This window comes from Giraffa tippelskirchi, chromosome 10 (assembly GCF_054371585.1).
Source record: "Giraffa tippelskirchi isolate mGirTip1 chromosome 10, T2T-mGirTip1v1.2.pri, whole genome shotgun sequence".
NCBI lineage: Eukaryota > Metazoa > Chordata > Mammalia > Artiodactyla > Giraffidae > Giraffa > Giraffa tippelskirchi.
Window position 1 is genome coordinate 83,915,118 of NC_137284.1, and position 27,492 is coordinate 83,942,609.

General features: G+C 36.8%; 1 protein-coding gene across 1 annotated transcript in view; it reads left to right on the top strand.

Annotated features, from left to right (window-relative positions):
* The first annotated feature begins 728 nt into the window (after positions 1-728).
* Positions 729-27,492, top strand: part of PCLO (piccolo presynaptic cytomatrix protein) — a 359,914-nt gene continuing 333,150 nt past the window's right edge. The window contains exons 1-4 of the mRNA XM_081531727.1: positions 729-1,344; positions 7,865-8,807; positions 8,898-9,578; positions 26,033-27,430. Of these exons, the coding sequence (XP_081387853.1) occupies positions 1,088-1,344; positions 7,865-8,807; positions 8,898-9,578; positions 26,033-27,430 (3,279 nt within the window). The 5' untranslated portion in view covers positions 729-1,087. The remainder of the gene's footprint in view (positions 1,345-7,864; positions 8,808-8,897; positions 9,579-26,032; positions 27,431-27,492) is intronic.

Below are 27,492 nucleotides of genomic sequence, written 5' to 3' on the forward strand. Positions count from 1 at the left end.
AGTCCATGGGGTCGTGAAGAGTCGGACATGACTGAGCGACTTCACTTTCACTTTTCACTTTCATGCATTGGAGAAGGAAATGGCAACCCACTCCAGTGTTCTTGTCTGGAGAATCCCAGGGACGGGGGAGCCTGGTGGGCTGCCGTCTATGGGGTCGCACAGAGTCGGACACGACTGAAGCGACTCAGCAGCAGCAGCAGTCCCTTTAGGAAAGAACACAGTGTTCAAAAAGATTACCTTCTTACTGATACTGTATCTAAAATTCTAAAATAATTGTTCTGGCAAAGTTCTAAATGAAAAGGGCCAGTTTTAGCTCCATTGGGGAAATTTGCCCCAAAGGTATCAGAGGTTTCTCTAGTTAATCTCCAGCTACCTGAAAACATTTCTCGAGTTAATCTCCAGCTACCTGAAAACATTTCTAGAGTCTTTTAAAACCTTGCTTTAAAAAAAACCCAAAAAACTACAAATCCCATGAGTCAAAGATGGACTAGAAACGGACACCTCCCCTCCAAACCCTTCCCGGTTCCCTACAATGTAGTCAGCTAAAACTCCGGTTGAGGCATCCTGAAATATGCCTGAAAGAAACGCCTGATGTTTCATCCCGGTTTTTAATCTGTGCTCTAGCTTGGCTCCTTTAAATCGGTTCTGAGAATGAGGAAGGAAAGCGAGCTACGCAGAGCGGGATGGGCGCGGGTATGGGCATCACCTGTTCTGAAAGGGGCATGCGCACTGTGAGGGCGCGGACGAGGAGGCGGGGCGCGGTGGGAGGGGTCGACGGCGCCTGGCTGGCACCACTCAGATCTGCTTCTGCCCGGCTTGGGGCGCTGAGGCGGTGTCGGGAGTTGCCTTCTGCAAAGGTTGCCTGGCGTTGTCCAACATGGAGGAGGCGCTGGCCTCGGGCATCACCTGCAAGAGGGACTAATCTCCGCCTGGCGTTCAGGGCAGCGGTGCCGGAGTTCCCGAGCCCAGGGACTCCGCCTGCACGCCCTGAGCCATACCCCTGCTCTGGTGGCTCCTCCGGCGGCGGGTTTCCCGGCGGGGACGCGGCGCAAGGAGGGAGCGCGGCGGCTCCGGGTTTCCTTAAGCCATGGGCAACGAGGCGAGCTTGGAAGGGGAAGGGCTCCCCGAAGGGCTGGCGGCGGCGGCAGCGGCAGCAGCAGCCGGAGGAGGGGCTGGCGGGGCGGGGAGCCCCTTGCACACCGTGATCCCGGCAGGCGTGGAAGCGGATCTGAGCCAACTGAGCGAAGAGGAGAGGAGACAGATCGCTGCTGTCATGTCAAGGGCGCAGGGGCTGCCCAAAGGAAGCGTTACCCCGTCCGCTGCGGAGCCGCCTTCCATGCACAGGCACGCACAGCATGATGTATATGTTCGGGGGTATATGTACAGCTTCTCGTGCACATATGTGCCAGCCCGTATGTGCCAGCACGGCAGTACATATATGTCGCTTCCGTTCATTTTATTCTTCCTAATGGGGTGGCTATAAAGAGAACATAAGCCTTCTGTTGGGTAGAATAAAAATGATGCATTACAGAGTTTCTAGTGGGATAGTCAAGGGTTGCATTCTTGGAACTGTGATTTTAGGTTGTGGTTGCTGGCCTTTTGGAACCTTTTCCCTCTAGGGTGGCGTGGAGAGACGCCCTCCAGTCTTTTACTAATCTGGAAGTCTTCCATTAATACAGAACGGACGTGTTAGGAAATGGATAGAGCTGGGTGTTTACCTGTCTCTGTTTAAACCTCCTCAGTCATTTTGGGGTCTTTTTCTCTTTGAATAATATCTAAATATTTCTGTAACAATACCTTTAATTCTCTCAGAGGTGATTTGTCTTTCCTTCACACCCCACCCCCAGAGGAGAACAGGAGCTGTTTAGGTAGAAAGCATAGAATGAATACACCTTTTATATTCAATGAGAAACCCTAAATTCTGTTGTGGCGTTAAACAGATGGTTTGGTCGCAACAGTGCAGGTGCTGTACATGAATTTATGAATTAGCATATGATATTTTCTAAACCACTGCTATTTTATGTGCAAAAGCATCTTACAGTTTATGGAAGAATGTGTGAATCTGTGTTATCTTAAAATTAGTTTCCAGTACATACTTCTAAACACAGAGCAAATAACATCTTGCATAGGAAATTAAGAGCTGATTTGTAGTATTAATGTATGCATTTCCCCCTCTAGCTCTCTATTTTCCTACATCCCAATAAACGGGTTGTTTTCTAATTAGAGTACTTAGAGGGTATAATCATTGTGCCTGCCCTGCCTTTATCCTGTAAACAAACCGTTTAACTTCACACCCTTCCCTACAGAACAGTTCTCTGACCATGGTCCTGAAGCCACTCCTGCTTTATGGTAACCTAACAATTTTCATTAAAGATACTGGAAATGTGAAAAATCTTGATGTAGGTGTAGGCTTTTATCCTCTACTTGATAAAATAAATGCACTTTACTTAGGAGCTATAAGTATATACATACAATTTTGTCAAGTAACTTTATTTAATATAGGATAACTGTAAAATGTTTTATGGATGATGACAATATTTTTCACATAAAATCTTAAATGCATAAACTATATCAGGTAAAACCCTATTTTCTTGAAGGGAAACCCAACACTACTGGTAAAAACTGGCTTTTTCATATTGAACATGTTTTTCTGTGTTTTTTAAATTAGTGATGTATTGGGCTATCCCTTTGGCATAAAGTCTTTCTTATACATTCCCTTAAGAATACAGTTTATGATACGTACTGTTTTTCTTTACTAATTAAAACCTGACTTAGAAAAAAATTGGAATGTTCATATAGTTATTTTTTTTTAGGATAATAATGAGGTACAGTACTTTTACTAACCTTTTAAAAAATGTATGCCAGCTCTACTGCAGTTTTCCTCAGAGCCACAAGCAACAGGTTTAGCATGCTGGTTACAGATACCAGGAAAAGTGAGAACTTGGATTTCTAAATTCCTTACTTCTATTTAGAGGGTGGCTAAAAAATAATATTTCAGCCCATGAAAGTATAGTGTTTTATGCATTATTTGTATCAGGTAGCATAATTTTAAAGCTCTCTACTGATAGTTTTGTTACCGTAGAATTCTTAGCAATAGATTTTCTATAGTCTAAAGAGTTATTGACAAAAGCTTCATTCAAATATATAAACAATATGTGCATAATTTTGGCAAACTGTTTACATTTTACTGAAAGATTTCTATAAAAATCTATAATTTTGGAAAGTTATTATTCCCATGTGTGATAACCAAATAAATTCTTGGCTTATGATTTAGATTTTTAGAAACATATTAATTCAAGTATATATAAGAAATTATATCCAAATCATTTCACATTTTAGAAGGTTACATGATGTGGGTTAGACATGGTAGGGTTTTACTTTTTTTTTTTTTTTAAGAAATAAGGGTTGACAGCCCAAAGACCTTATCTTATTATTTTTAACTGATCATAGCAAATTATATATCCTTCACAGTCATATATGCCTAAGTTTCCTTGCCTCTAAATAAGTTGATAATACTTATCTATTTTGTAGAGCCATTGTAAGGATCAATTAAAAATTGACAGGACCATTTCTGCTTGGATTTTAATTTGAAGTAACCCTAAATTATATCCAAATCATTTCACATTTTAGAAGGTTACATGATGTGGGTTAGACATGGTAGGGTTTTACTTTTTTTTTTTTTTAAGAAATAAGGGTTGACAGCCCAAAGACCTTATCTTATTATTTTTAACTGATCATAGCAAATTATATATCCTTCACAGTCATATATGCCTAAGTTTCCTTGCCTCTAAATAAGTTGATAATACTTATCTATTTTGTAGAGCCATTGTAAGGATCAATTAAAAATTGACAGGACCATTTCTGCTTGGATTTTAATTTGAAGTAACCCTATACATATAATATAAAGTAGTAATATTGCTATAAGCAGGGAATGGCACTGGCAGTGATGGCTGCAGACAAGTTTGGTTAAATTATTCATTGTTATGAGTTATTTTGATATATCTATCATATATCTATATTCTTTTACATACAGAGAAGTCAGTGCAGCATACTGGAAATCCCATCCCCCATCCTCCCCGCCGGGACTTAGGACTCCAGATTTCCGTGACTAACTAGTTTTATAACCTTGAATTAATATCTTTGCCTCTTAAATCCTATGATCCTCTACATGTAAAAATGAATAGAGATTTCTAAAGTTGCTTATATTTCTGTTATAAAATTTTATGACTCAACACTGTCAAGTGTCATTGCTTTTTGTGTTATATTTAAAAATCTTTTAGTATTCCGACTGCTTTTATAGTCTGACTCTTGAATGCATTTTTTTTCTCATTTGTAGCCGGAACATGTTTTTCTGTTAACATGTGAAAGAAAAATTCTAACATGAGGAGGACAATAGTAAAATGAAAAAGAGAGGTTGTATAAAACTTGAAAAGTTAAAAGCTAGAAGTTAGAGCTTACAAATGAAATAGTCCTGGATTTTTTATTCATTGTTGATCCAGGGAAATGCAGTTTTATTACTTCTTCTACTCATTCTATTTATACCTACAGATGTGTCATATAGACGAACTTTCCTGAAAAATACTTCCGATTAGTAGAATACTGACAATTCTGACTGAATTGATTATTTTCCTTAGCATTCCTTGAGGCCTCCCCTACTGGGTAGACACCTCCATAACTGTTTGTTTTCCTAGAGCAGCAAACTAGAATGAAAATGGAATGCTTCCATTTATATCTCAGAAGACCAGTAGAAAAATTTAAAGTGAAAAGGACTCAAGAAACAGTAATTAACAAGGAAACAAAAACCTGATATGTTCATTCATTTGTTCTTTCACTGTTATTCATTCACTGATTCATCAAACATTAATTCTCATCGACTAGTTATAAACTTTGTTTCTAGTGATGCAAAGATGAGTATAACACTTTCTCTCCCTTGGAGCTCATGATCTAGTACTCAAGAAACAGATTGCATTTTAATCATTCTTGTTTTTAACACAACTGTTATACCCAACAAAAATTCATCAAAAGACCATAGTTAGCTAAGGCCTCTTTTTTATTTTGCTCAGTATTAAGCCTATATCTTCTCTTAATGATTATCTCTTTCTCACTTCCAGACATCCATGTCTTATATTTATTTATATTATTATAGCAACTAAAACTAAATTTAGTTTGTCTACCTGTATAGACATTCTCTTACAGGGGGCTTCTATAACATAATACAACTTAATATTTATAGGACACACACACATGCAGTTATAATTTCTAATGCAGGCAGCTTGCTTTAACTTTTGATATTTATTGTTATCACAGATATTTGGTACTCGACAACATTTATATTTTGTTTTGTATAAATGAATGAAGTGAAGCAATGTCACAGAAATAATGATTATATTTAATAGTATTTTCAGGGCTTCCCTGGTGGCTCAGATGATAAAACATCTGCCTACAATGCGGGAGACCCAGGTTTGATCCCTGGGTTGGGAAGATCCCCTGGAGTAGGAAATGGCAACCCACTCTGCACAGTATAGTTAAGAACAGATTTTTAAGAACTCTGTTTAACTATGGATTTCTTCAATAAAATGCTTAAATAATTCTTTGTAGGATAATCTCTTAAGTTTGTGCCCTACAAGGGAGTGGTAGACTTTATTAATTGAATAAGTAACATTTCTAGAATAATGTGAAAATATAAACAGTGGAACTTTTAAAATATAATGTATCTTGGATTGTTTACCATGGCTCTTCGGCCAAACCCACTCCACTTTCTTGCCTGGAGTGTTCCATGGACAGAGGAGCCTGGCAGGCTACAGTCCATGGGGTCACAAAGAGTTGGACACGACTGAGCAGTTAACACTCTGCCTTCATATGGAGCAAATGGATAATTTTAGTTCCTTTTTTAAGTACAGGCTTCAGAGACAAGTTTTTATAACTTTTTTCCTGGAGGAAATTTCCAGAACTAAGAGTTCTGTTTATTAATCTTTTATTAGAAAATAACTTTGTGGCATACATTGCCATTTATAGTTTTATTTTCTTTTGACTCATTGCTATCTAGAAGTAATACATCTGTGTTGCTTCCTACTGTGCCTTACATTTTTTTGTTTGAACAGAGAAATTTTTATTGCAGGGTCATGCAAGGAGATGGGTGGCTCATGCCTTAAGGACCCCAAAGTTACTAAAAGCTTTCCACAAAGCCCTTTTATAAGAAAGGTGAGGGAGGGACGTGGTTAGTTGCTGCAGACTTCTTGGTGTTAGATGCTTTGTTCTTGAAGTAAAGTCATGATCAGTCAACGATCGTCCTACAAATCACTACCAAATGAATGTTATTCTCTGTCATCCTGGTCGTAGCCAACAGGAGGCAGATCTCATTTGTATGTCTTACATCTTGATCTATCCTCAGATTTCTGTGCCATTAGGGGAAATTAAAAAATGTAATTCATATTAAGTACCAGATGACCTGAAATGAAAAAGTTATAGTCTGGTCTATTGGCAGGTAAATTTTTGACAAAACAGGTTAAAACCTGTACAATGTTGTGATCATCTCATATTTTAAGTACTACAGAATCACTCTGTTTATCTTATTTTCTTTTAATTAAAAAGAAATCTTTTTGAAAATTAGCAGTTTACATATATCAAAATACAGCTTGATTTATCCCATAATTCTGATGCAGCATGTTCTTATTACTTGCAACTTTATCAGTAAATAGCTTATTTAGAGACTAATATATCTGATAAAAGTGTATATGAGAAACAAGTATTTTAATTATTTTACCAGTCATTTAGAATTGATGTTTCCAAATTTAAAAAAAAAAATCCATCTTGTATATTTGTCTATGAGTTAAAAGCATTTTTGCAAATTACTTGTTAGTTTTTAAGTCATTGTCAATAATAATACCTAATAGTGGTAACAGTAAATGTTATAGAAGACATTAAGTAAAGACATCTTCAGTTCTTTTCTTCCTCTGAGTAAAGTAACAGTACTTTTCAGAAGTGGAATGACAACCAGCTTGTTGCTCTTTGTATATCAAGCTGTGTCTCAAGATGCTTTAAACATCTTATTGTTACATTAAGGGATCTCAGATTAAGAATGCTATTGGAAAAATAATTGAGTGATGTAACACTATTTTTCCACAAAAAAAAAAAATCGTTTCTCAAAATTTTCTAATTAAAGTGGGAATTCTTATTCTACCAGTTTAATATGGATAATATTTGATGGATATTACATTTTTGACAAAATAGGGTAAAATTGAGTAGATGTTCAAGTTTCCAAGAGTACCTAAAAACCTCCTTTACCAGATCCTTTGATGTCATATTGTGTGTCTTATGTAGCTAATGTAAATTCTAATATTAAAGAAAACAGTTGTTTTTAAAAATTAATATTTTCACTTCTTGGTATGCTAGTGTTTGGGAGACTAACATTTTTTGACCATAACCTTTGCTTAAAAAGGATATATCCTGTGAACGTGAATGTGTGAATGTACTGGAACATGTCTTTGCATTGTTTTGTTGAGTTAATATATTTAAATAGACTTTAAATATGGCCAGATTCTATTCTTAACTATTAAGTGTAAATGTAAATTGTTTTTTGTTATAAGTAGTTTCTAACTAGATATTTTAATAGTTCATCACTTATAGTAGCAAGTATTGGATTTTTTCCCCTTCTCTTCACCTCCATGTTGAAAATCTGAACCCATGTAAAGAAAATAACAGCCATTTAAAATCTTATGTTACTTACAGGATGATGTAAAAATGGATTTTAGTTATATTTATACGATCAAAATTTTGAAGTTGTAAGAAAGTAACAGCTTTTTCATATAATTTTGAGTTGGTATAATTTCCATTATTTTTACTTCTGTTTGTTTCATTCTTCTAGGAAACAAGAGTTGGATAGTAGTCAACCTCCAAAGCAACCAGGAAAACCACCAGACCCTGGGCGTCCAATTCAGCCTGGTCTCAGTAAGAGTAGAACTACAGACACTCTGAGATCAGAGCAGAAATTGCCTGGAAGGAGTCCTTCCACTATTAGCTTGAAAGAATCGAAATCCAGAACTGATTTTAAGGATGAGCACAAGTCTAGTATGATGCCTGGCTTCCTCTCAGAGGTTAACCCTTTAAGTGCTGTCTCCTCTGTTGTAAATAAATTCAATCCTTTTGATTTGATATCAGACCCTGATGCCTCCCAGGAAGAAGCCTCCAAGAAACAAAAAATATCTCAGAAGGAACAAGGAAAACCCGAGGAAGTCACAAAGCCTCCATCACAACAACAGTCTCCCAAGCCAGTTCCTAAGCAGCCAGGACCTGTGAGGGCTCCGCTTCAGCAGGAAGGTTCTCCAAAATCCGGATCCTCTCAGCCGCCAGAAAAAAGTAAATCACAACCTCCAGAAACAGGAAAGCCAGCTCAGGGCTTCCCCCAGGCTCCTCAGACAGACCAGGAAAAATTGCCACTTCAGAGAGATGTATCCAGGCCTCAGACTAAACAGACAGACCCGGGAAGGGGTGAGTCGGCTAAACCCTCAGTGCAGAGCCCCTCCAAGCCACCTATTCAGCAAGGAAGTCCTGGAAAACCTCCAGCCCAGCAGCCCGGACCTGAAAAACCTACCATACCACAGCCTGGGCCTGCAAAGCCCCTAGCTCAACAACTCGGAACAGCAAAGCCCCTGGCCCAAGCACCAGGGGCCTCAAAGCCTGGAGCTCAGCCTCCTGGGCCAGCAAAGCCCCTAGCCCAGCAGCCTGGGACTTCAAAATCCCTGGCTCACCAACCCGGGCCACAGTCTCTAGCTCAGCCGCCTGGGCCAGCAAAGGCTCCAGCTCAGCAGGTTGGGACAACAAAGCCTCAGGTCCAGTTGTCCGGGCCAGGCAAGACTCCACCTCAACAGCCTGGCCCAACGAAGCGCCCTCCTCAACAGCCGGGCCCAGTGAAGCCCCCTCCTCAACAGCCGGGCCCAGTGAAGCCCTCTGCTCAACAGCCTGGTCCAGCGAAGCCCCCTCCTCAACAGCCAGGCCCAGTGAAGCCCTCTGCTCAACAGCCTGGTCCAGCGAAGCCCCCTCCTCAACAGCCAGGCCCAGTGAAGCCCTCTGCTCAACAGCCTGGTCCAGCGAAGCCCCCTCCTCAACAGCCAGGCCCAGTGAAGCCCTCAGCTCAACAGCCTGGTCCAGCAAAACCCCCTCCTCAACAGCCTGGTCCAGCGAAGCCCCCTCCTCAACAGCCAGGCCCAACGAAGCCCCCTTCTCAACAGCCAGGCCCAACAAAGCACCTTCCTCAACAGCCTGGTCCAGCGAAGCCCCCTCCTCAACAGCCAGGCCCAATGAAGCCCCCTCCTCAACAGCCAGGACCTGCAAAGCCCTCAGCTCAGCAACCTACAAAACCAGTAAGCCAAACAGGAGCTGGGAAACCTCTGCAGCCACCAACGTTTCCATCTGCAGCACAGACTCCAGCACACGGCCTCCCTAAAACCATCTGCCCTCTTTGCAATACCACTGAACTTCTGTTGCATGTTCCAGAAAAGGCCAATTTTAACATGTGCACGGAGTGTCAGACCACTGTTTGTAGCCTCTGTGGTTTTAATCCCAATCCTCATTTAACTGAGGTAAGTTCAGTTTTTTCATGATGTTCATGCTCTTAAAACATCACCGTCTTCCACAAACAGTGGTTAGTTTATCACTGATATGATAGGATGGCATTGTTTTTCTGTGTCTTTTCTTCTTTTCCTCCTCATTTCCTGCTTTCCTCTTTTTCCTCTCTGCCAAATGTAAATTAAAGTTTTTTCAACGTTTCCTCCAGTAATAATATTTCTCTAAAACATTACTATAATTTCTGATAAATTTGACACATAAAGGAAGTATGAATGGATTTAAAAATGCAGAGCATTTACTCATTGCATTCTGGGTGTAAAGTCCACATTATTACATTACATTAACATACTACATTAACTTTTAAATTCATGCTCCTACCTACCTATCATATAGTACTCTTGATATGATATTTTATACGGGATCCTGTTTATGCTGGGGAAAAAAGCAGACAAGGTCTTCAGATTCTAAATACAATTTTAATATAAAGCAATACATTTTTTCGAACTACACATCTCTTTTCCTGCCAGTGATTTTGCCATAATCAATGAGAGCATGCTTCCCTCCTTAGTTAGAGTCATTCATAAAAGTATAAATCACTTCATAAAATGAAGTCATTAGAGCAGGTTCAACACTGATGTGTGTTTACATAGAAAGATCACAGTTTGTAATTCCAGGTCTTTGGGTAAGCGTTCCTGACAGACTGAGTCATGACTGGGCCAGTTGTGACACAAATGAGTTTAAGATTGTTTAATCTGATTCAGGTTAGAAAAGTTATTCTCAGCAAGCCAGTTAATGTTAACTTAGCACTTAAAGGCCCTGGATAAAGTAGCATATTAATAGGTAGAGATTTGGGGACCTTTTTCGGGGAAGGGACAAAAAACATAAAACTGCAGAAGAACTTAGAAATTCTCTGGAGTGAAGAAATAATACAGTGAAGATGATATAATAATATAAACTAAGTGAGAATAAGAGGGGTTAGGATCCAACAGAAGTTGTTTTTAAAAGAAATGCAATAGTCCCTACCTGATGAGAAGGCATAGAAACCATTTAGTCCATCTGGAGGACAGCTGTTAGTGGGCTGTGTGTGCATGATGTCTGCGAACAGCCCAAGAAGGAATGGAGGCAGCAGTCATTGAAGGATTGTGTGATTTAAATACCTCCAAGAGTGGAGACTCATGTACCCTCATTCTAACTGAAATCCTTTTTCTGCTAAAAACAACAGTGATGATTATTGGCAGCTGTTAAGTTCATTTGGTTACTTACTGTGATGAAAGATGATAATGATGTCCATTTAAAGTATGTCAACCTGTGATTTTTTTGCCAAAGTATCTTTGCTCTTTTTACCAGAAGTCATATTGAGTACTTTAACATTTTAGATAAGGGAATCTTTAATGGTAAAATTGGAATTAACAAGAACATTTATGTTGTGGAGGAGATCAGATTATAAATAGTTTATTTACATATTTGTGGCTTTTTTTCATACCTTAGACTTTTCTGCATTCTTTTCTATTTTTTAAAAAAATTTTATTAAAGTATAGTTGATGTATAAAATTGTTACAAGTGAACAGCATATTGATTTACAAGTTTAAAGGTTATATTCCATTTATAATTATAAAATATTTGCTGTATTCTCCATGTTGTACAATATATTCATATGGCTGGTTTCATATGTAATAGTTTTATACCTCTTAATCCTTTGCTCCCAAGCTGCCCCTCCCCCTTTTCTTCTTCCCACTAGTAACCACTAGTTTGTTCTCTATATCTGTGTGTCTGCTTCTTTTTTGTTATAATCACTAGTTGTATTTCTTAGATTCTGTGTATAAGTGACATCAGACAGTCTTTTTCTATCAGACTGATTTCACTTAATGTTCTCCAAGTCCATCCAGATTGCTGCAAATGGCAAAATTTCATTCTTTCTTCTAGCTCAGTAGTATTCCATTGTAAATATGTGTGTGTGTATGTATTTATAAATTTTGATAAAGATGTGTTTCTGCCCATAGTATACCATCTTCTTAGGAATGTGTAGTAATAATGACTTCAAACATTAGATGGTCATTTTATAAAATGTTAGTCATGATTTTGTGGCAGTTTGTAAGACAGAATCATGTACTTGGACCTTCAAGTTAAATATATTAGTTGAGTACCTACAAAGTGGAAGGTATTTTACTATATGTGTGGTAGGATATAAAGATAAGTAAAACATAATATTGATTTCTACATGATTCAGGTGTACTAGGTTAGATAATACATGCACAAGGAAAGATAACATGTGGTCACATAATAAAAGCTGTGAAACACATGAGCAAACATTATGGACTGTAGGGTAGAAAGTGTCATTTCCAGGGGATGAGATTAAGGAGAGATTTGTGAAGAAAATGGCATTTGTTCTAGGTATGTAAGGATGGATATTATTTCAACAGGTAAAGGATGTGAAAGGGAGTAATGATTTGGTCTAAGACCTAGAGCCAGAATGATGCAAAATGTATTTAGGAAATTGACATAACTCTAGGTTGGCTGAAGTGATGGGGAAGAAATGAGCAAGGAGATTGGAGGAAGCTGAATTCAGATTTTGGCATTCCACATCAGTAGCAGTGAGCATTCTGCTTTTTTAAACTTACCTTGATTGATGTAGTCATATTTCCAATCCTTCATTAATTTTACAAGTGTGTATCAAATGCCTAGCTGTGAAACACTGACAAGTTCTTTGATAGAATCAAGTATTTGCTAGTTATGTTGTCTTCCTTCAACCAGAAAATAGAAGAAATAAAAGTTGTAGATAAGAAAGGGGAAAAACAAATATATAAGGAAACTAACTTAATGTAGGGCTTTACAGTTCACATAGTTCTTTCCTATTTGTTTTATCAAAATTAAATTTCCAAATAATTTTGTGGTTATATATTCTGTTTTCTCTGTTATATTTTCTTGATTATAGAGAAAATTGGTTTTCAAGTGGTTATTATGGTTACTTTACATGTTAGATCAACCTGATAGTAAATAACTAGAATCCAAACTAAATCTTCTGATTCCAAATCCACTTACTCATGGTAAGAAGAAAGAAAGGGCTATGAGATCAAATGAAGTAACCATGACTGTCTGTAACAGTATCACAGCTCTCTTCATGGAAATACAAGTATTTGACCTGGAAATGTGAAGAATGATAACTTGAACATACTTGACAGGAGCTTGGAATGTGGGGGCAGGTAGAAGATCTCATTGACTTAAAAAAAGAAAGCATCTGCATTATTAATGAGATGAGTGTAGGCAAATCATTTACACTTTCTCTATCAGTAACACCATATGAACAATGGAAACAATATGTTCTCTGCTGACCACAGTGAATTGTTAGGATTAACTGAACATTTGTATGAGAAGGTATTTTTCAATATATGAAGTTCTTTTGAAGTTGTAATATTATCTGCCATGGATAATCTGATATTTTAAACAGAGTTGACTTTGAAAGTTTACCCTCAAATTGTTTTATACAGATACAATATCATAAATTGTTGGATTCTGTGATAGCAATCAAGAGCCATTTGATCTACAGTGTTATAACATTTCATTTTAACTTTAATTTTCAAAAGGAAATGAAAAGAAGTAGCACTCTCTCCTACCACAGAGTGATATAAGGGAGAAAACAAATAAAACATTTCTCAACCAGGAGTCAAATGACTAAATCTATTACCCTCCTAGTAAAGCTGTCCTTAATTTGGACACTGACCCTCTGCCATCCTATTTTCTCTCATTCAGTGGAGAAGCAGAACAGAAATAAATACAGAAAAAATTCTGCTGATTACCCATTCTGAATGATGGAGACGTTCATTGTAAATGAGTGGTTTGGAGAGACTCACTTGACATTTTAGCAATACCACCTCATGAGAGATCTAGAGGAACTAGTGAAAAACAAAACCAAACACATGACCTCAAAAGAGAGCATCTACTCAGAAAATAAAAAGAACTTGTAAAATTCGTATGATTCGTATTACATCATCAATAATTAGTATACTCCAATTTCAGTGTGCTGACTTGAAGATAAAAATGGGTCCAGTTGATGTTTTGGAAAAGAGAGACCCAGAATTTTCCCATCAAATTATCTAGCTACTTAATTGAGGACCTACTATGTTTCAGGCACTTTCTGGACTGTCCTAGATATAAGAGTGAACAAAATAGCCAAAAAGTATGTATTGGTCAGCGTGGCAAATAAAACGTACAGTGGGATGGATGGTGATAAGCGTTATGGAGAAAAATGGAGTAGGAGAAGGTTATAGCACAAACCAAGGGAAGGCTGGTGATGTAGTGGTGAAGTCCCTTCATTCCCTGTCATTTGGGGATTAGCATGTGGGAGTTGATGGATGACTCAGGAATCTGGAATTTTTAGTGGTGACTAAAGGTCTAATTTATGTGTATAGTTCTAACTGAGGCTGAGGGTTTGAAGGGGGCTAAATAAAGGAAAGGGTGGGAATGTACCCAGGAATGTTTAGAGTTCTGTGATCCCCCTCTTTACTCTTTCCTGTGGTGTTGTAGAGGCTGGGAGTAAGCATTTTATCTCCAGTGTAGGGAGCTCTTTCTAAGTGCCTGCCCGTGGAATTGTAGACATCTTGAGGAGGTGGTTATCTGAAATACTGAGGTTCCCTTGGGACTCTGGGAGCTCTGGGGCTCTAAGAGAAAAATTTAAAAATTATAGAAATTATATCTAAGAGCTTATTGTTTCTAAGAGTTCCAGCTTATTATTTCTAAGAAATTATATCTAAGAGTTTCAGAAAGAAAGAATCAAGGCTACAGAGTCAAAAGGAAGTCTTCAGATTTTGATCCACCAGTAGTCAAGCATGATTAACAAAATGCCTGATAAATATATCCTGGTGAAATGATGTGATTTCCAAGGATAAGGAGAACATTTGAAAGAATTCTACAGAGAAAAAAATATCATCTACAAAGAGATGAAAAATCAGGCATCTGTATAATAGTCATCAACACAGAAGACAGCAGAGAGGGAACAATTTCTTTACATTTCTAGAGATTGTGATATGATGAATTCTCTAAGTAAGCAATCGAGAGGGAGTGTGAGAGCAGCTTAAGAATTTTTTCATATTTAAGAGTCCATAAAAATCATTAGCAGTCTATATAAGTATATGTATACTTCCCTCATAGCTCAGTTGGTAAATCATCTGCCTGCAATACAGGAGACCTGGGTTCGATTCCTGGGTCGGAAAGATCCCTTGGAGAAGGAAATGGCAACTCACTCCAGTGTTCTTGCCTGGAGACTCCCAAAGACAGAGGAGCCTTGCAGTCCATTGGATCACAAGAGTCAGACACGACTTAATGACTAAACCACCATACATGTGTACATAGGTGCACATATGTGTATATCACAATCACTGGAGTTCTTCTATTAAAATGGAAAATGAAGAGAGTGGGATGGAGTAGCTGACTCCAGAAATGAAGAAAACTAGAAAGACATTATCATTTTTTCCAAAATGTAATTGTGTAATAGTAGTGAAATGTGAGATGATATTAGATGGTACTCAAATCAAAGTAAAAAGTTATGCATTATTTAACTGTGTGTTAAAATATTAATATATCAATTATATTTTTTTGGATGTTGCTTAGTGAAGTGAAAGTCACTTAGCTGTGTCTGACTCTGCGACCCCAAGGACTATTCAGTCAATGGAATTCTTCAGGCCAGAATACTGGAGTGGGTAGCCTTTCCCTTCTCCAGGGGATCTTCCTAACCCAGGGATTGAACCCAGGTCTCCCACATTGCAGGCAAATTCTTTACCAGCTGAGCCAACAGGGAAGCACAGGAATACTGGAGTGGGTAGCCTTCCCTTCTCCAGTGGATCTTTCTGACCCAGGAATCAAACCAGTGTCTCCTGCTTTGCAGGCAGGTTCTTTACCAACTGAGCTATCAGGGAAGCCCTGTCATTGCTAAAGACAGTCCTAAAACAGGTGATAATATAAATAAGGTTGTTTTTTGAAAAAAATGTAGCTTTTAAAGGAGAAAATATACATCTTAAATTTATAAACCACAACTTATTATTTGATATTATAATGGCAGCCACAAGAAAACATCAAAGCAAAAGTTGACACTGATTAATTCTGAAGAATAAGACTTGGTGACCAAGAGACAGGCTTTTACTTTTAATATCATATCTTTTTGTGCAATTTTTTAGCCTTATAAATCCATCTTTTAATTAACACTTCAGTAATTTAAAATTTTCTTGTTTATCACATGATTGGTTAAACAATTTATATGAGGTGAAGGAAAGGATAAATTAGATTCTCAATTTTCACATCTTTAGCCTTGGCATCTACTTGGTGAAATGACAAGAATTTTTTTGTTCTAAATAACTGTGATGATTTGAAATGCCTGATGATTTGAAATGCCTTATGCCTGTCATGCCAAATTTGGTCAGTTTTTTTCATTTGTTCTTTGCTTGTCGCAGCCATGACAAGCAAAAACTGGCACCATTTTCATATGAACCCAATAAAGATAAATACAAGTCCCTTGATTCTAAGCATAAAATTTTTATTTAATAGAAGATAAAGAATGTTTTGGTTTTTTTCAGTTCAGTTCAGTTCAGTTGCTCAGTCGTGTCCGACTGTTTGCGACCCCATGAATTGCAGCACGCCAGGCCTCTCTGTCCATCACCAACTCCCGGAGTCTACCCAAACCCATGTCCATTGAGTTGGTGATGCCATGCAACCATCTCATCCTCTGTCGTCCCCTTCTCCTCTTGCCCCCAATCCTACCCAGCATTAGGATCTTTTCCAATGAGTCAACTCTTCGCATGAGGTGGCCAAACTATTGGAGTTTCAGCTTCAACATCAGTCCTTCAAATGAACACCCAGGATTGATCTCCTTTAGGATGGATTGATTGGATCTCCTTGCTGTCCAAGGGACTCAAGAGTCTTCTCCTTTGCTCCTCTCTAATAATGCTTATGGTATTTTTCATAGTATTTAATACAAAAATACCCTGACTATAACAAACTTAATTTTCTATCTAAAGTAATTTTCTCATGAATTTAGAGGAATAGAAATAATAATTTAAAAATCTGTATTACTTAAATATGTTCACAAATGCCATGTTTGTTTAGCTCTCACTTTCTGTGAGGTCCAGTGTACAGCATTTTCCTCATGACTTGGGTGTTCCTCATGTAAAATAAATATGTATTCCTCATGCTCTACTTTAGCACCAAAGCCTTTTTTTCACTTGGAGCTTTTAAATTACGAAGTGTTTCAGGTGTCTTTCTGCATGTCCAGCTTTTATATCTACTAAGCCAATTGCTACATATCACAACTAGTATGATGATCTGTAAGAACAGATGTTCTGCCATGAAATCAGATACCCACAACTAACAGAATCATTTATTGGATCAGTAAACTTAATATAGGGTTAACCTGCTCATTGTTCACATCCCTTGAGAAATCACACATACTTAACACTCTCCCTCTCCTGTTACCATATCTTAATTAGCTTAGATAAAAACAGACCCTTACACACATTTCAAAAGTTCTGTATTAAAGGCAAAGATGTAAATAATCTATTAGAGATTTATAGTAATGCCAATATCAGAAACATCACTAAAGCATCAATAGATCTGGATAGTAGTCCTAGCTCTGCCGTTCACACATCTGTACTCTTGCTGATATTACTATGAGTTGAGTTAAAAGTAGTCTTAGTTACCTTTGGTAAAGAAGCCTTTTTCTTACTTTACTGTTACTGTTATTCAGTCAGGTCACTGTAATTTTTCTGAGTGTTTGGTTTCCTTATTTATAGGGCTTGTCATATACTAAAAAATCACATTTGGCCATATAAGTGGAAGTGCTTTGAAATTGAAGTGAATAAATTATTTGTATTTATTATTATTACTATTGTTATTATTGTTTATTCTAATAAGTATGGATAGTGCCATCATTGTTACTTTACTTCTCACTGAGAAACTGAGGTAAAGAATTTAAGTGACTTGCAGGGTCATAGAGTTACTTGGCAATGATCTCATACAAGAAGCTAGATCTGAATTTAGTGTCATTTTAAATAGGAAAGCACATTCTTTTTAAATAGATTTCTAGGTTACAGAAGGAGTGTGTGCATATGTGTGTGCACGCACACACATGAATGGAGTGCAGAAGTGAAAGAGAGAGAGGAGGAGAATTCTACATATTCTTAAAGATAAAAAAAATCAACCTTCTTGAGACTGACAGACACAGAGAACAAACTTATGGTTACCAGAGGGGAAAGTAGGGTAGAGGTATAAATTGGGGATTTGAGATTAACAGATATATAGTACTATATATAAAATAGAAAAACAACAAAGACCTACTGTATAGCACTGTATACAGGGAACTATATTCAATATCTATAATAATCTATAATGAAAAAGAATCTTTGAAAAGAATATATATGTGTGTATATCTATATATATGAATCACTTTGCTGTACATCTGAAACTAACACAACATTGTAAATCAACTATACTTCAGTAAATAAAAGACATTAATCTTTTTGGCAGCAGTTATTTTTGAAATTTAGTGTAAAAAAATTGAAGTCCTTATTTTATACCTTTTTGCTCAGTCTCATTCAAACCAGAGCTTTATATTGCTGAGTTTGTTTTGTTCTTCTGAGCCAGCCACTCTGTTAGGTTTGAAAGTTGATAGCTTTGCTCACTGTTAAGAATCGAACTCAGTTTATAAGGAGAGTCAATAATTTAGAAAATTCAGATTGAATCTTGTTCATAAAATAGAATGTGATAAAGATCATATAGATGAGGTCTCTTCTCACTTCAATATAAAACAATAACATCACCTTTTCATTCTTCCTCTCTAATCAAAGATTTTTAAATCATTTGCAAAACAAATGACATTCCTGTCATTTGTTCAGGAAGTAAGACGTCAGTTGAATTCATAAAATAATCCTTAGATACTTAATAAAACTATCTGAGGAAGTCAGTGACAGGCTTCATCATGTGAACATATAGCTAGAAATTCTATAGTTGTGTTGAGAAAAATTTTAATACATAGGTTTACGTGTTTTTTAACTTGAAAGAGAAAGGATTGAAGATGGTCAGAAAGAAATAAATGTAATGAGAAATAAAGGATCTATGAAAAAAAGGTGAAATGAAGGTAAAGCTGATGAAGTGTAATTTTATAGTCATGTTTTCCTTAAATGCATTCTTGAAAATGCACATATACATACAATTATATAAAATTTAAATAAATTAAAAGGGACTCCCATTCACAGAAAGCTGAAAGAGACTAAAATCCCTTATGAAACTTTGTGTTTTTACACATTTTAATATATTTTTTATATTTCATATATGTGTTTTTAAAAATACTTCTTTCCTTTCCAAGTTAACATATGAGTGATTTTCTTAATTCCAATTACCATCTGTTTGAATTAAAGATACGTAACTTTCAGCATACATATGAGTTCACAAAGTTTACAAGACCTTTGATTCTTTTCACTAATGTAACATTTTTTCATTTTTAAATGAAATAATGGGGCAGTCAGTAAGCTATTTAAATAATTGCACAAATTTTGCCTACTTGGAATTCTTTGATCACAGGCTACAAAATTTTGTGATAGCTCAAGTTATTTGAGATATAAAAGTTTGAGTTCACCATGTGAGAAGCAGTCAGAAGTGTTAATATATAATATACGCAGTTCAGTTTGCCGATTCAGGATCCTCTTCTCTTTGCATCACTGAGTATAGTACAAAAGTATTTTCATGTCTGTGCTCTGTAATTATTTTGTAAATTGTACTTTGGTTAAAGTGACAATTATCTTTGTTTGTTTTGGAGTGCACTGACATATATATTCAAATATCATTTTATCATTTTATCCAGTTTTGTGAAGAAATGCAGTATCATTGCTAGCTTTTGGTGAACATTATTGGCCCTTTTGAAGAAAACAGGGCATGTTAGGTTATATTTTACAAGGTGTGATAATGGTTTCTGCTTTATGCTGCAGAAATTGTTATCTACACAGTTTCAGAAGGTATCCATTCAAATTCTGGATGGATTGTCTTAAATAAAACTGTTTCTCCAAGTTGCTGAGCATGTTATCAAGGAATGCTAGTATCTAGTTTTTAACCAAAGTATATTGTTTATGAATATGCACAGCTAAAGGAGTCAACCGCAGTGAGCTATCTATAGTCAAACTGCTGTCAGTAGGTAGCTGCCTCCATGGAGGAGATCATGTGGGTTAGGCATTGCTTGAATAGCAGAAACATCATCTGTTATTAAACCTCAGCTTGAGTTTCTCTTTATAATATTATACATTATTATCTAATAATTATATTATTTAATTATATATTCTATGGCATTCAAAGTAATCTGAATAACAGGTATTTTAAAGAATTTGAGAGGTAAGAAACATTTATAATAATTCATTATTAAATAGTATCTACACTTTACTTGGTATCTAATACAGAGGTAAGAGTCATCATAAGAAGTGGTTACTTTTTTTAAGAGTGCGTGAGGATAGGAGAAAAGAGGAATTAATTGGAAAAGAAAAGCAATATATGAGTCTAAATGCTGTGATTCAAACTATAGTTGGGATAGCTGAGAAGCGGCAGACCTTATAATGGAGAATGGAATACTAAGTTATAAGGCAGAGAAGTCATCGTGGACCATAAAGTTTAGGAAGCATTTAGGTAAATGGAGGAGGAGTACAAATTTTGAATCATAACTCAGGTAAGAGAGAATGAGAACGCTGCCTTGATGTAGTGAAGGGTACATTTAGATGTTACGGTTTGCAGAGAAGTTTAGTTGTGATGTGTCAAGAAGTAAGGACCTAACAGAGTTTAGTAGACGGGCAGGATGAATGTGTGATTGAAGAAAATATATTCATAATGTGAATAGTACTGAACACTAGCAAATATAAATGCCTAATATTGTGTTCATCACTTTGTTTTTTAGCTGACTTTAGAAAAACTCCAAAGTTTTACTTATTTTTAAAAAATATTTATTGGATTCTAGTTGTTTTACAATGTAGTGTTAGTTTCTGCTGTACATCAAAGTGAATCAGCTGTACATGTACATATATTCCCTCTTTTTTGGATCTCCTTCCCACTTAGGTCACCACAGAGCATTGAGTAAAGTTTGCTGTGCTATACAGCAGATTCTCATTAGTTATCTATTTTATACATACTATCAATAGTGTATATAAAAACTATAGTGTATATATCCCAATCTCCCAATTCATGCCACCCCCCCTTCCCCCCTTGGTATCCATACTTTAGTTTTCTACATCTGTGTCTATTTCTGCTTTGTAAATAAGATCATCTATACCACAGTTTTCAGATTCTGCATGCTATGTTGTTGAGCAGAGATTTCATTATAAACTTTATGTAGATTTTGTGTTTAAAATTTCCAGTTTGGGGCACATTGAAAGGTGGATATTAGTCACTATGCCTTCTGGACACTTTTTTTTTTTCTTTTGGAAAACTTTCGTTCCCTTTTGAAGCTAAATAGATTAATAATATTTCCAAGTAGGAATATGCTTTAATTCTGGAACCCCAACATTTGCCAACTCACCTTATTTGTTAGATGTATTGTGTTAACTATTTTGAATTACTATTAAAGACAAACCCTTAAAAATCAGAGTCTATTTTTCAGTACTTTTTTGATAGTGGCACCAATAATTGAAGGTTTATGTGAAATTCACAATTAAGCTTTTAAGTGGTACCTCTTGAAACATTAAATGATATTTTTATGATTATTCAGCAAAAGCCTTAGTCAGTGAAGTTGTATTACTATATTTCACATGACTCAGCTCTGATACATAACTCACCAAAAGGCTCAGAAGAAGGGAACCCTGGGAGATTGGATGTAACAGGGAGGTGTGTTAATAATTATCAGCATTCACATTAGAATACACAGTGACCTCAGCAGAAATCCTGGTTGAGTCCTTTCTTACCCCTATTTATGTAGCATATTAAGTCAGAAGACTGAATGAACAATTTTATGCCTTTTTTGTTCCTTTGCATAGAGCTAATTGAATCAGAGTAGTTCATTAAACAGTTGTGTCTCCAGTTCTTGAATTCCACTTACTTACTTGCTGTGAGCAATGTGAGGAAAGGAAGAAATGACATGTTTTTTTTATCATTTGTCATATAAAATCTAGAATTTAGGAATAGTTAAAGCATGGCATACTTATCTAACTTAAATACTTTCATTTTAGTGCCTGTATATTGAAGGTAAGCTTTAATGTTCACGTTGCAAAGAGACTTAAAAATTTACTGATAAAGCCAATGAATCCGAAGAAATTGGTTGAGAGCAGGTTGAGGGGGAACTTGCAGGAAGAAAAGGAAAAAAAGGATTCATGAAAGGCCAGATCAGAGACAGTGTCTTTGGAAATACTGCTACAGTAGAAGGCTCCCCTGGTATTATTTATTGCCTTTCTCCCATTTGTTGAATGGATGTGGGTGATTAGAGAAAGTAAGTACCACGCCTGTCAGGGAACCTGGGAAGTCATTTGTGAAATGTTGGTGAAAGGCTTCTTCTCAGTTAGGCTTGTCCTTGAAAATTGTCTGACTTCTTTAGCATAGGGAAGAGGGACAAGGACTAAAGTCTTGTAAGATCCACATTCATGGCTGCAGTGGGATGAAGACCCAATGATGCAGAACTAGGGGAACTAGCTGTATTATAGATATGGGTGCCAAGTGGAATGGGCATCAGAGGTTTGAGGCAATGATGGTAGTAAATTCAGGTTCGTCTCTGCACATAGTTACAGATAAAAATGTAATTTTAGAAGTTAAACAAGACAGTAATTCTCTCCAAGTCCTGAAAATATGTATGGTTAGCAGGTGAGTTAGTTATGGGGGGTTCCTTCAGTTTGAATCAAAATGGGAATATATGGTCCATGGCAAAGGTATAGCATAGGGAGAATGGCATGCCACCAGAAAATGAAGGCAGAAGCTTGTCATTCAGGCTAGATTAACAGTCGGTATTAACAGAGTAAACACAGAAATATTGTAGCTTGAAGAGCATGAACATCTTAACTTATTTAATTCCGATGACCTCAAAAAATATTTGTGGACATCTATGATGATTAAAGGTCAGACCATACACGTAGTATTTATAATTGTTGCTGACAGTCTTTGGGGAGATATAGAGCTGGAGGTATCAGAACTAGGTAAGTGCTAACATAAGGACAGTAACAAAACTATAGATTTTATTTTCTTGCAAAAAACTAACTATTCACAGCTATTGAAGAGTATTGAGTTTTGATGGGAGACAGAGTCAACCTCTTCTGTGGTGTTTTGTTTTAAACAGGTTAAATTTGGTGGAGGTACAAAATATTTTGGAAATGACAAGGGCCAAATGAGGGACAGTGGCTTTGGAAATATGAGCAAGTGGGAAATTAACTTTCACAAGCAACACAGACCTTCTTGAAGAGTAACTGAATATGCAATAAAGATATTACAGGATTTTTAACTCATGACTGAGAGGGCAAAGGTGCTATTACTACTTGTAACTCTCCCTCGGTGCGTTGTGAAATATTAGATGGTGATTCGTGATGTTAATGTTGGGGTGGGTTGTGGACTTTGTCATTTTCTCAGTGTAATAAGAAAGATTTTTTTGTTGTTGCCTTCAACTGTATCAGGCAATTGGAAACACTGCTGTGTTCAGTAGTAGATTAGGTTCTGAGATAAAACTCATTTCTAGTTTCAACAGATTTGGCCAGTAGAATTAAAAAGAGGCTCTTTCTGAAAAACCCTAAGAGGATAAAAAGCTTTTCACATTGTGAAAGCTATAGACAATGATTTTAACCTGTATTTTCACAGTGAGGAGGAACATTGAGGGATCAGATGTCTTTTATGTATTGTGTATCAAAGTGAAGAAAATGGGGTCATGAAAAGAACAAAAGTTGGACCAGTGGAGCCTGTTCAAAAACACAGTATGTTCAGAGAAAAACAGAATTATGTCCCTATGAAAAAGCAGTGACCTGTGTTTTCCACCCCTCTTTTCCTAAGCCCCCTTGTCTACATATTTAGAGACTTGGTCATACACATTTATAAACTGCAAGGAAACATTTGCTTTTGGAATGAGGACAGTACAGAATTTGTGTCCCAGTGTTGATATAAATCATATATTAGATATGCCATAGTAGTTTTCTAATTTTGCAGTGGTTCAGAGACTGGCCAGCTATGCATGAAGTTCCAATGTTCACATGGCAAACAGACTTAAAATTTTACTGATAAAACCAAATGCATCCAAAGAAATTGGAAGGATGAGGGTTGAGAGAGAACTTGCAGAGGAAAGGAAAAGAGGACTTATGACAGCATCATCATCAGATACTTATTTTATAAGTAAAGAATTATCATTTTAATTATATTGTCTTCTTTCATCTTGTCTGACTGCATGATTATAAGGTGACATGGTATCATTTAAGACTGAAAACAAATGAGAAAAAGTAAATAGTAGAACAGCAGAATTGACATTGGCATTAGGGGAGGTGGTTGAGTGGATACATGCATGTTTATGGAGAAATTTCCTTCCATCAAGAAAGGGACATAATGGAGTGGATATCCTTACATTCAAGCTAACCCTTTAGTCATACAACTTACACTAGTAACGGTGGATTGATTATGTTTTGGGATTCAAATATCTGTATGTTTAAAAAATTATTTATTTTGTGAAATGCCTCAAACATAGAAAAAGGTAAACATAAGTACTTAATACTCATATTGAAAATGAATGTAATAAAAACCCAAGTGCCTCTTACCTGTAGGTAACAAATGTTTTAATTTTGCTTTTTGATTCTGATTTTTAAACAAATATAACTTGTCAGTTAGAGTTGAAAATCTCCTTCAACCTTCTCCAAACAAAAATTTGCTTTCCATGAGATTATAAAATAAGCCTTGTTATACTGGCACCTTGGGCTTCCCACGTGGTGCTGGTGGTGAAGAACTCACCTGCCAATGCAGGAGACATAAGAGATGCGGATTCAACCCCTGGGTCAGGAAGATCCCCTAGAGGAGGGCATAGCAATCCACTACAGTATTCTTGCCTGGAGAATCCCATGGACACGGGAGCCTGGCAGGCTATGGTCCATAGGGTCGCAAAGAGTCGGACACGACTGAAGCATCTTAGCACACATGCATACTTGTACCTGAGTTTAAATAATTTCAATATCCTTTCTTTAAATTTAAATTCATTTTAATGATTAAGAAAAAGATACAGGAGGTTTTTTTTTTTATTTTAATTAAATGTTAACAGTGTAAACTGTCAAGTGGAAAAAATAGTTTTTAAAAGTTAGGAATGCTTAGTTCAGTTTTTTTACAAAAATGGATTGTTTCAAGTAAGAGTATGTTGTTTGCCCACCTAATACTTTACAATTTTGTATTCTAGAGAACTTTTTTCATACTTATGCACCATATATTTAGTTTTCCATCGTGTAGAATTTTGAACAAAGAACTTCAGTGCTAAACTCGTAACATTGGTTTCTTTGGGCGTTAAAGATTAGGTTGTATAGAATTTACCCTTATAAATTACTTTGGTAATATTTAAAATTTTGTATAATGAGAATATATTATTTTAGAATAAAAAGTAAATGTTGAATATACATTTTTAAAAATTATCTTCTAAAATATATTAGCACCAATTTCACCTTCTTTTAACAGTAAATATGATGGAAAAGAAATGCATTTATACCTATACATGATATATATATGCACACACATAAATATATACATATGTATATACACACAATATGTGTCTTGCATATATACATATCTCACCAGTCAGATAAGTATATTGTATACATATATTGCTCTTTCCATTTATAAAAATTATAAGAAAGTAACTTTTCTCTTTTTGGTCATGCTATATCTATAATGATTTCAGGGGGTGCCATTATTTTCTCTTTACTTTTTTAAAAGAGAATGTTTTCTTTCTAACCCACAGTGGTTAATAGTTATGATTTTCTCACATTTTATTGTGTTGCCTTGGAGGGGAGAAGTGATTCTCTTGCTAATTTAAGAAATTAGCAATGTGTTAATAATTTTGACAAGCATACTCTGGGTTATATAACTGAAACCTGTTTATGAGCCATCAACAGAGAAAATATCCAACATAACTGATTTTGGAATCTAATAAGTAACATTAATAATCATTTTCTTTTATCATACATGGTTTTCTATTTCTGGGAGTAATCAAACTTTGAGTAAATCAAAGGCGAAGAATAAAGCTAATGTTAGAAGAAAATTTTCTGTGTTGATTTATAATTTTATATTGCTTAAAATATAGTACTTACATCTCTGAGGTTCATTAGTTATGTTTTAGTATACTTAACTATATATAAATATATAATATATAAATATATAAATTAACTAAAATTATTTGATCTTGATTTTATGTTTTGCATGATGAGAGACGTAATTTTAAAAGCTACCAATGGAGTTTTAAAAATGCTGTTGTTTTTACCTTGTTATTGCCTCGCTGACCGTTATTTTATGTTACTTCCAGATGAAAGAGTGGCTCTGTTTAAACTGTCAGATGCAGAGAGCTCTAGGAGGTAACCTGGCTCCAATTCCATCATCACCCCAGCCCAAACCGAAGACTACCCCTGTTCCTGCATCAGCAGTGAGCAAGCCACCCACGCCGTCACAGCAGGTTTCTCCAAAGAAAGATACTACACCCAAACAGGATGTCTCAAAGGTAGCTGAGTCTAAAAAGCCCCCACCACTAGTGAAACAACCAACCCTTCACAGTCCCTACCCAGTCACATCCCAGCAGCCTCCTGAGGCAGAGTCGTCATCCAAGCCAGCCCCTCCCAAAGAGCCTTCTGTCCCATCTGAACCGGCCAAGGTCTCCATGGCTGATGATAAACCAGAGCAGCCCAAGACAGGAAAGCCAGCCATAGACATTGTGTCTTCATCATCAACAGCAACAAGACCGGATATGCCAGGATCCAAAATACCATCACAGGATCAAGAGAAAACAACTCCTCCTCTAAAACCAGACTCTGCCAAACCTTCTCAAAGTTTTCCACCAACAGGAGAAAAAGTTACCCCAGTAGCTTCTAAAGTCATACCTCGACCTGCATCAGATACAAAAATTATTTCACATCCTGGACCTACTCCAGAGAGCAAAGATCAAAAACAAGTTGATCCAATTCAGAAAAAGGATGAACCCAAGAAAGCACAAACCAAAATGAGTCCTAAGCCAGACACCAAGCCGATGCCAAAAGGGGCACTGACACCCCAAGGTCCACGACCCCCCACTGGACAAACTGCCCCTCTCTCTCCACAGCCCCCAAAGCCTCAGGAGCAGTCGAGACGTTTTAGCCTAAATCTGGGAAGTATTACTGATGCCCCTAAATCACAGCCCACAACTCCTCAAGAAACAGTGACTGGGAAACTCTTTGGGTTTGGAGCATCCATCTTTAGCCAGGCATCAAATCTGATCTCCACAGCGGGCCAGCCTGGGTCTCATTCACAGGGTGGGCCAGCGGCCCCAACAAAACAAGTCCCTCCTCCTCCACAACCACCTACTTCTCAAGGGCCCCCCAAATCCACAGCACCGCCAGCACCTACAAAGGTTCTACCTGTGAAAAAGGAAACCAAAGCTCCAGTAGTTGAAAAACTAGAACCCAAAGCTGAACAAGTTTCAACAGTAAAAAGAACAGAAACAGAAAAGAAGCCTCTGCCTATTAAGGACAGCAAACCTTCCACGGCTGAACCTCAAAAGGTTGCTCTTCCCCCCAAACAGGAAGAAACCCCCAAACCAGAATCAGCCTGTCCTCTCTGCAAAACTGAACTCAACATAAGTTCTAAGGATCCTGCCAACTTCAACACTTGTACTGAATGCAAGAAACAAGTGTGTAATCTCTGTGGATTTAACCCTACACCGCACTTGACTGAGGTAAGCAATAGTGGTATCACATATGAATGTGAGTATATGGTGTTAACTCAGAAATGTTTTGG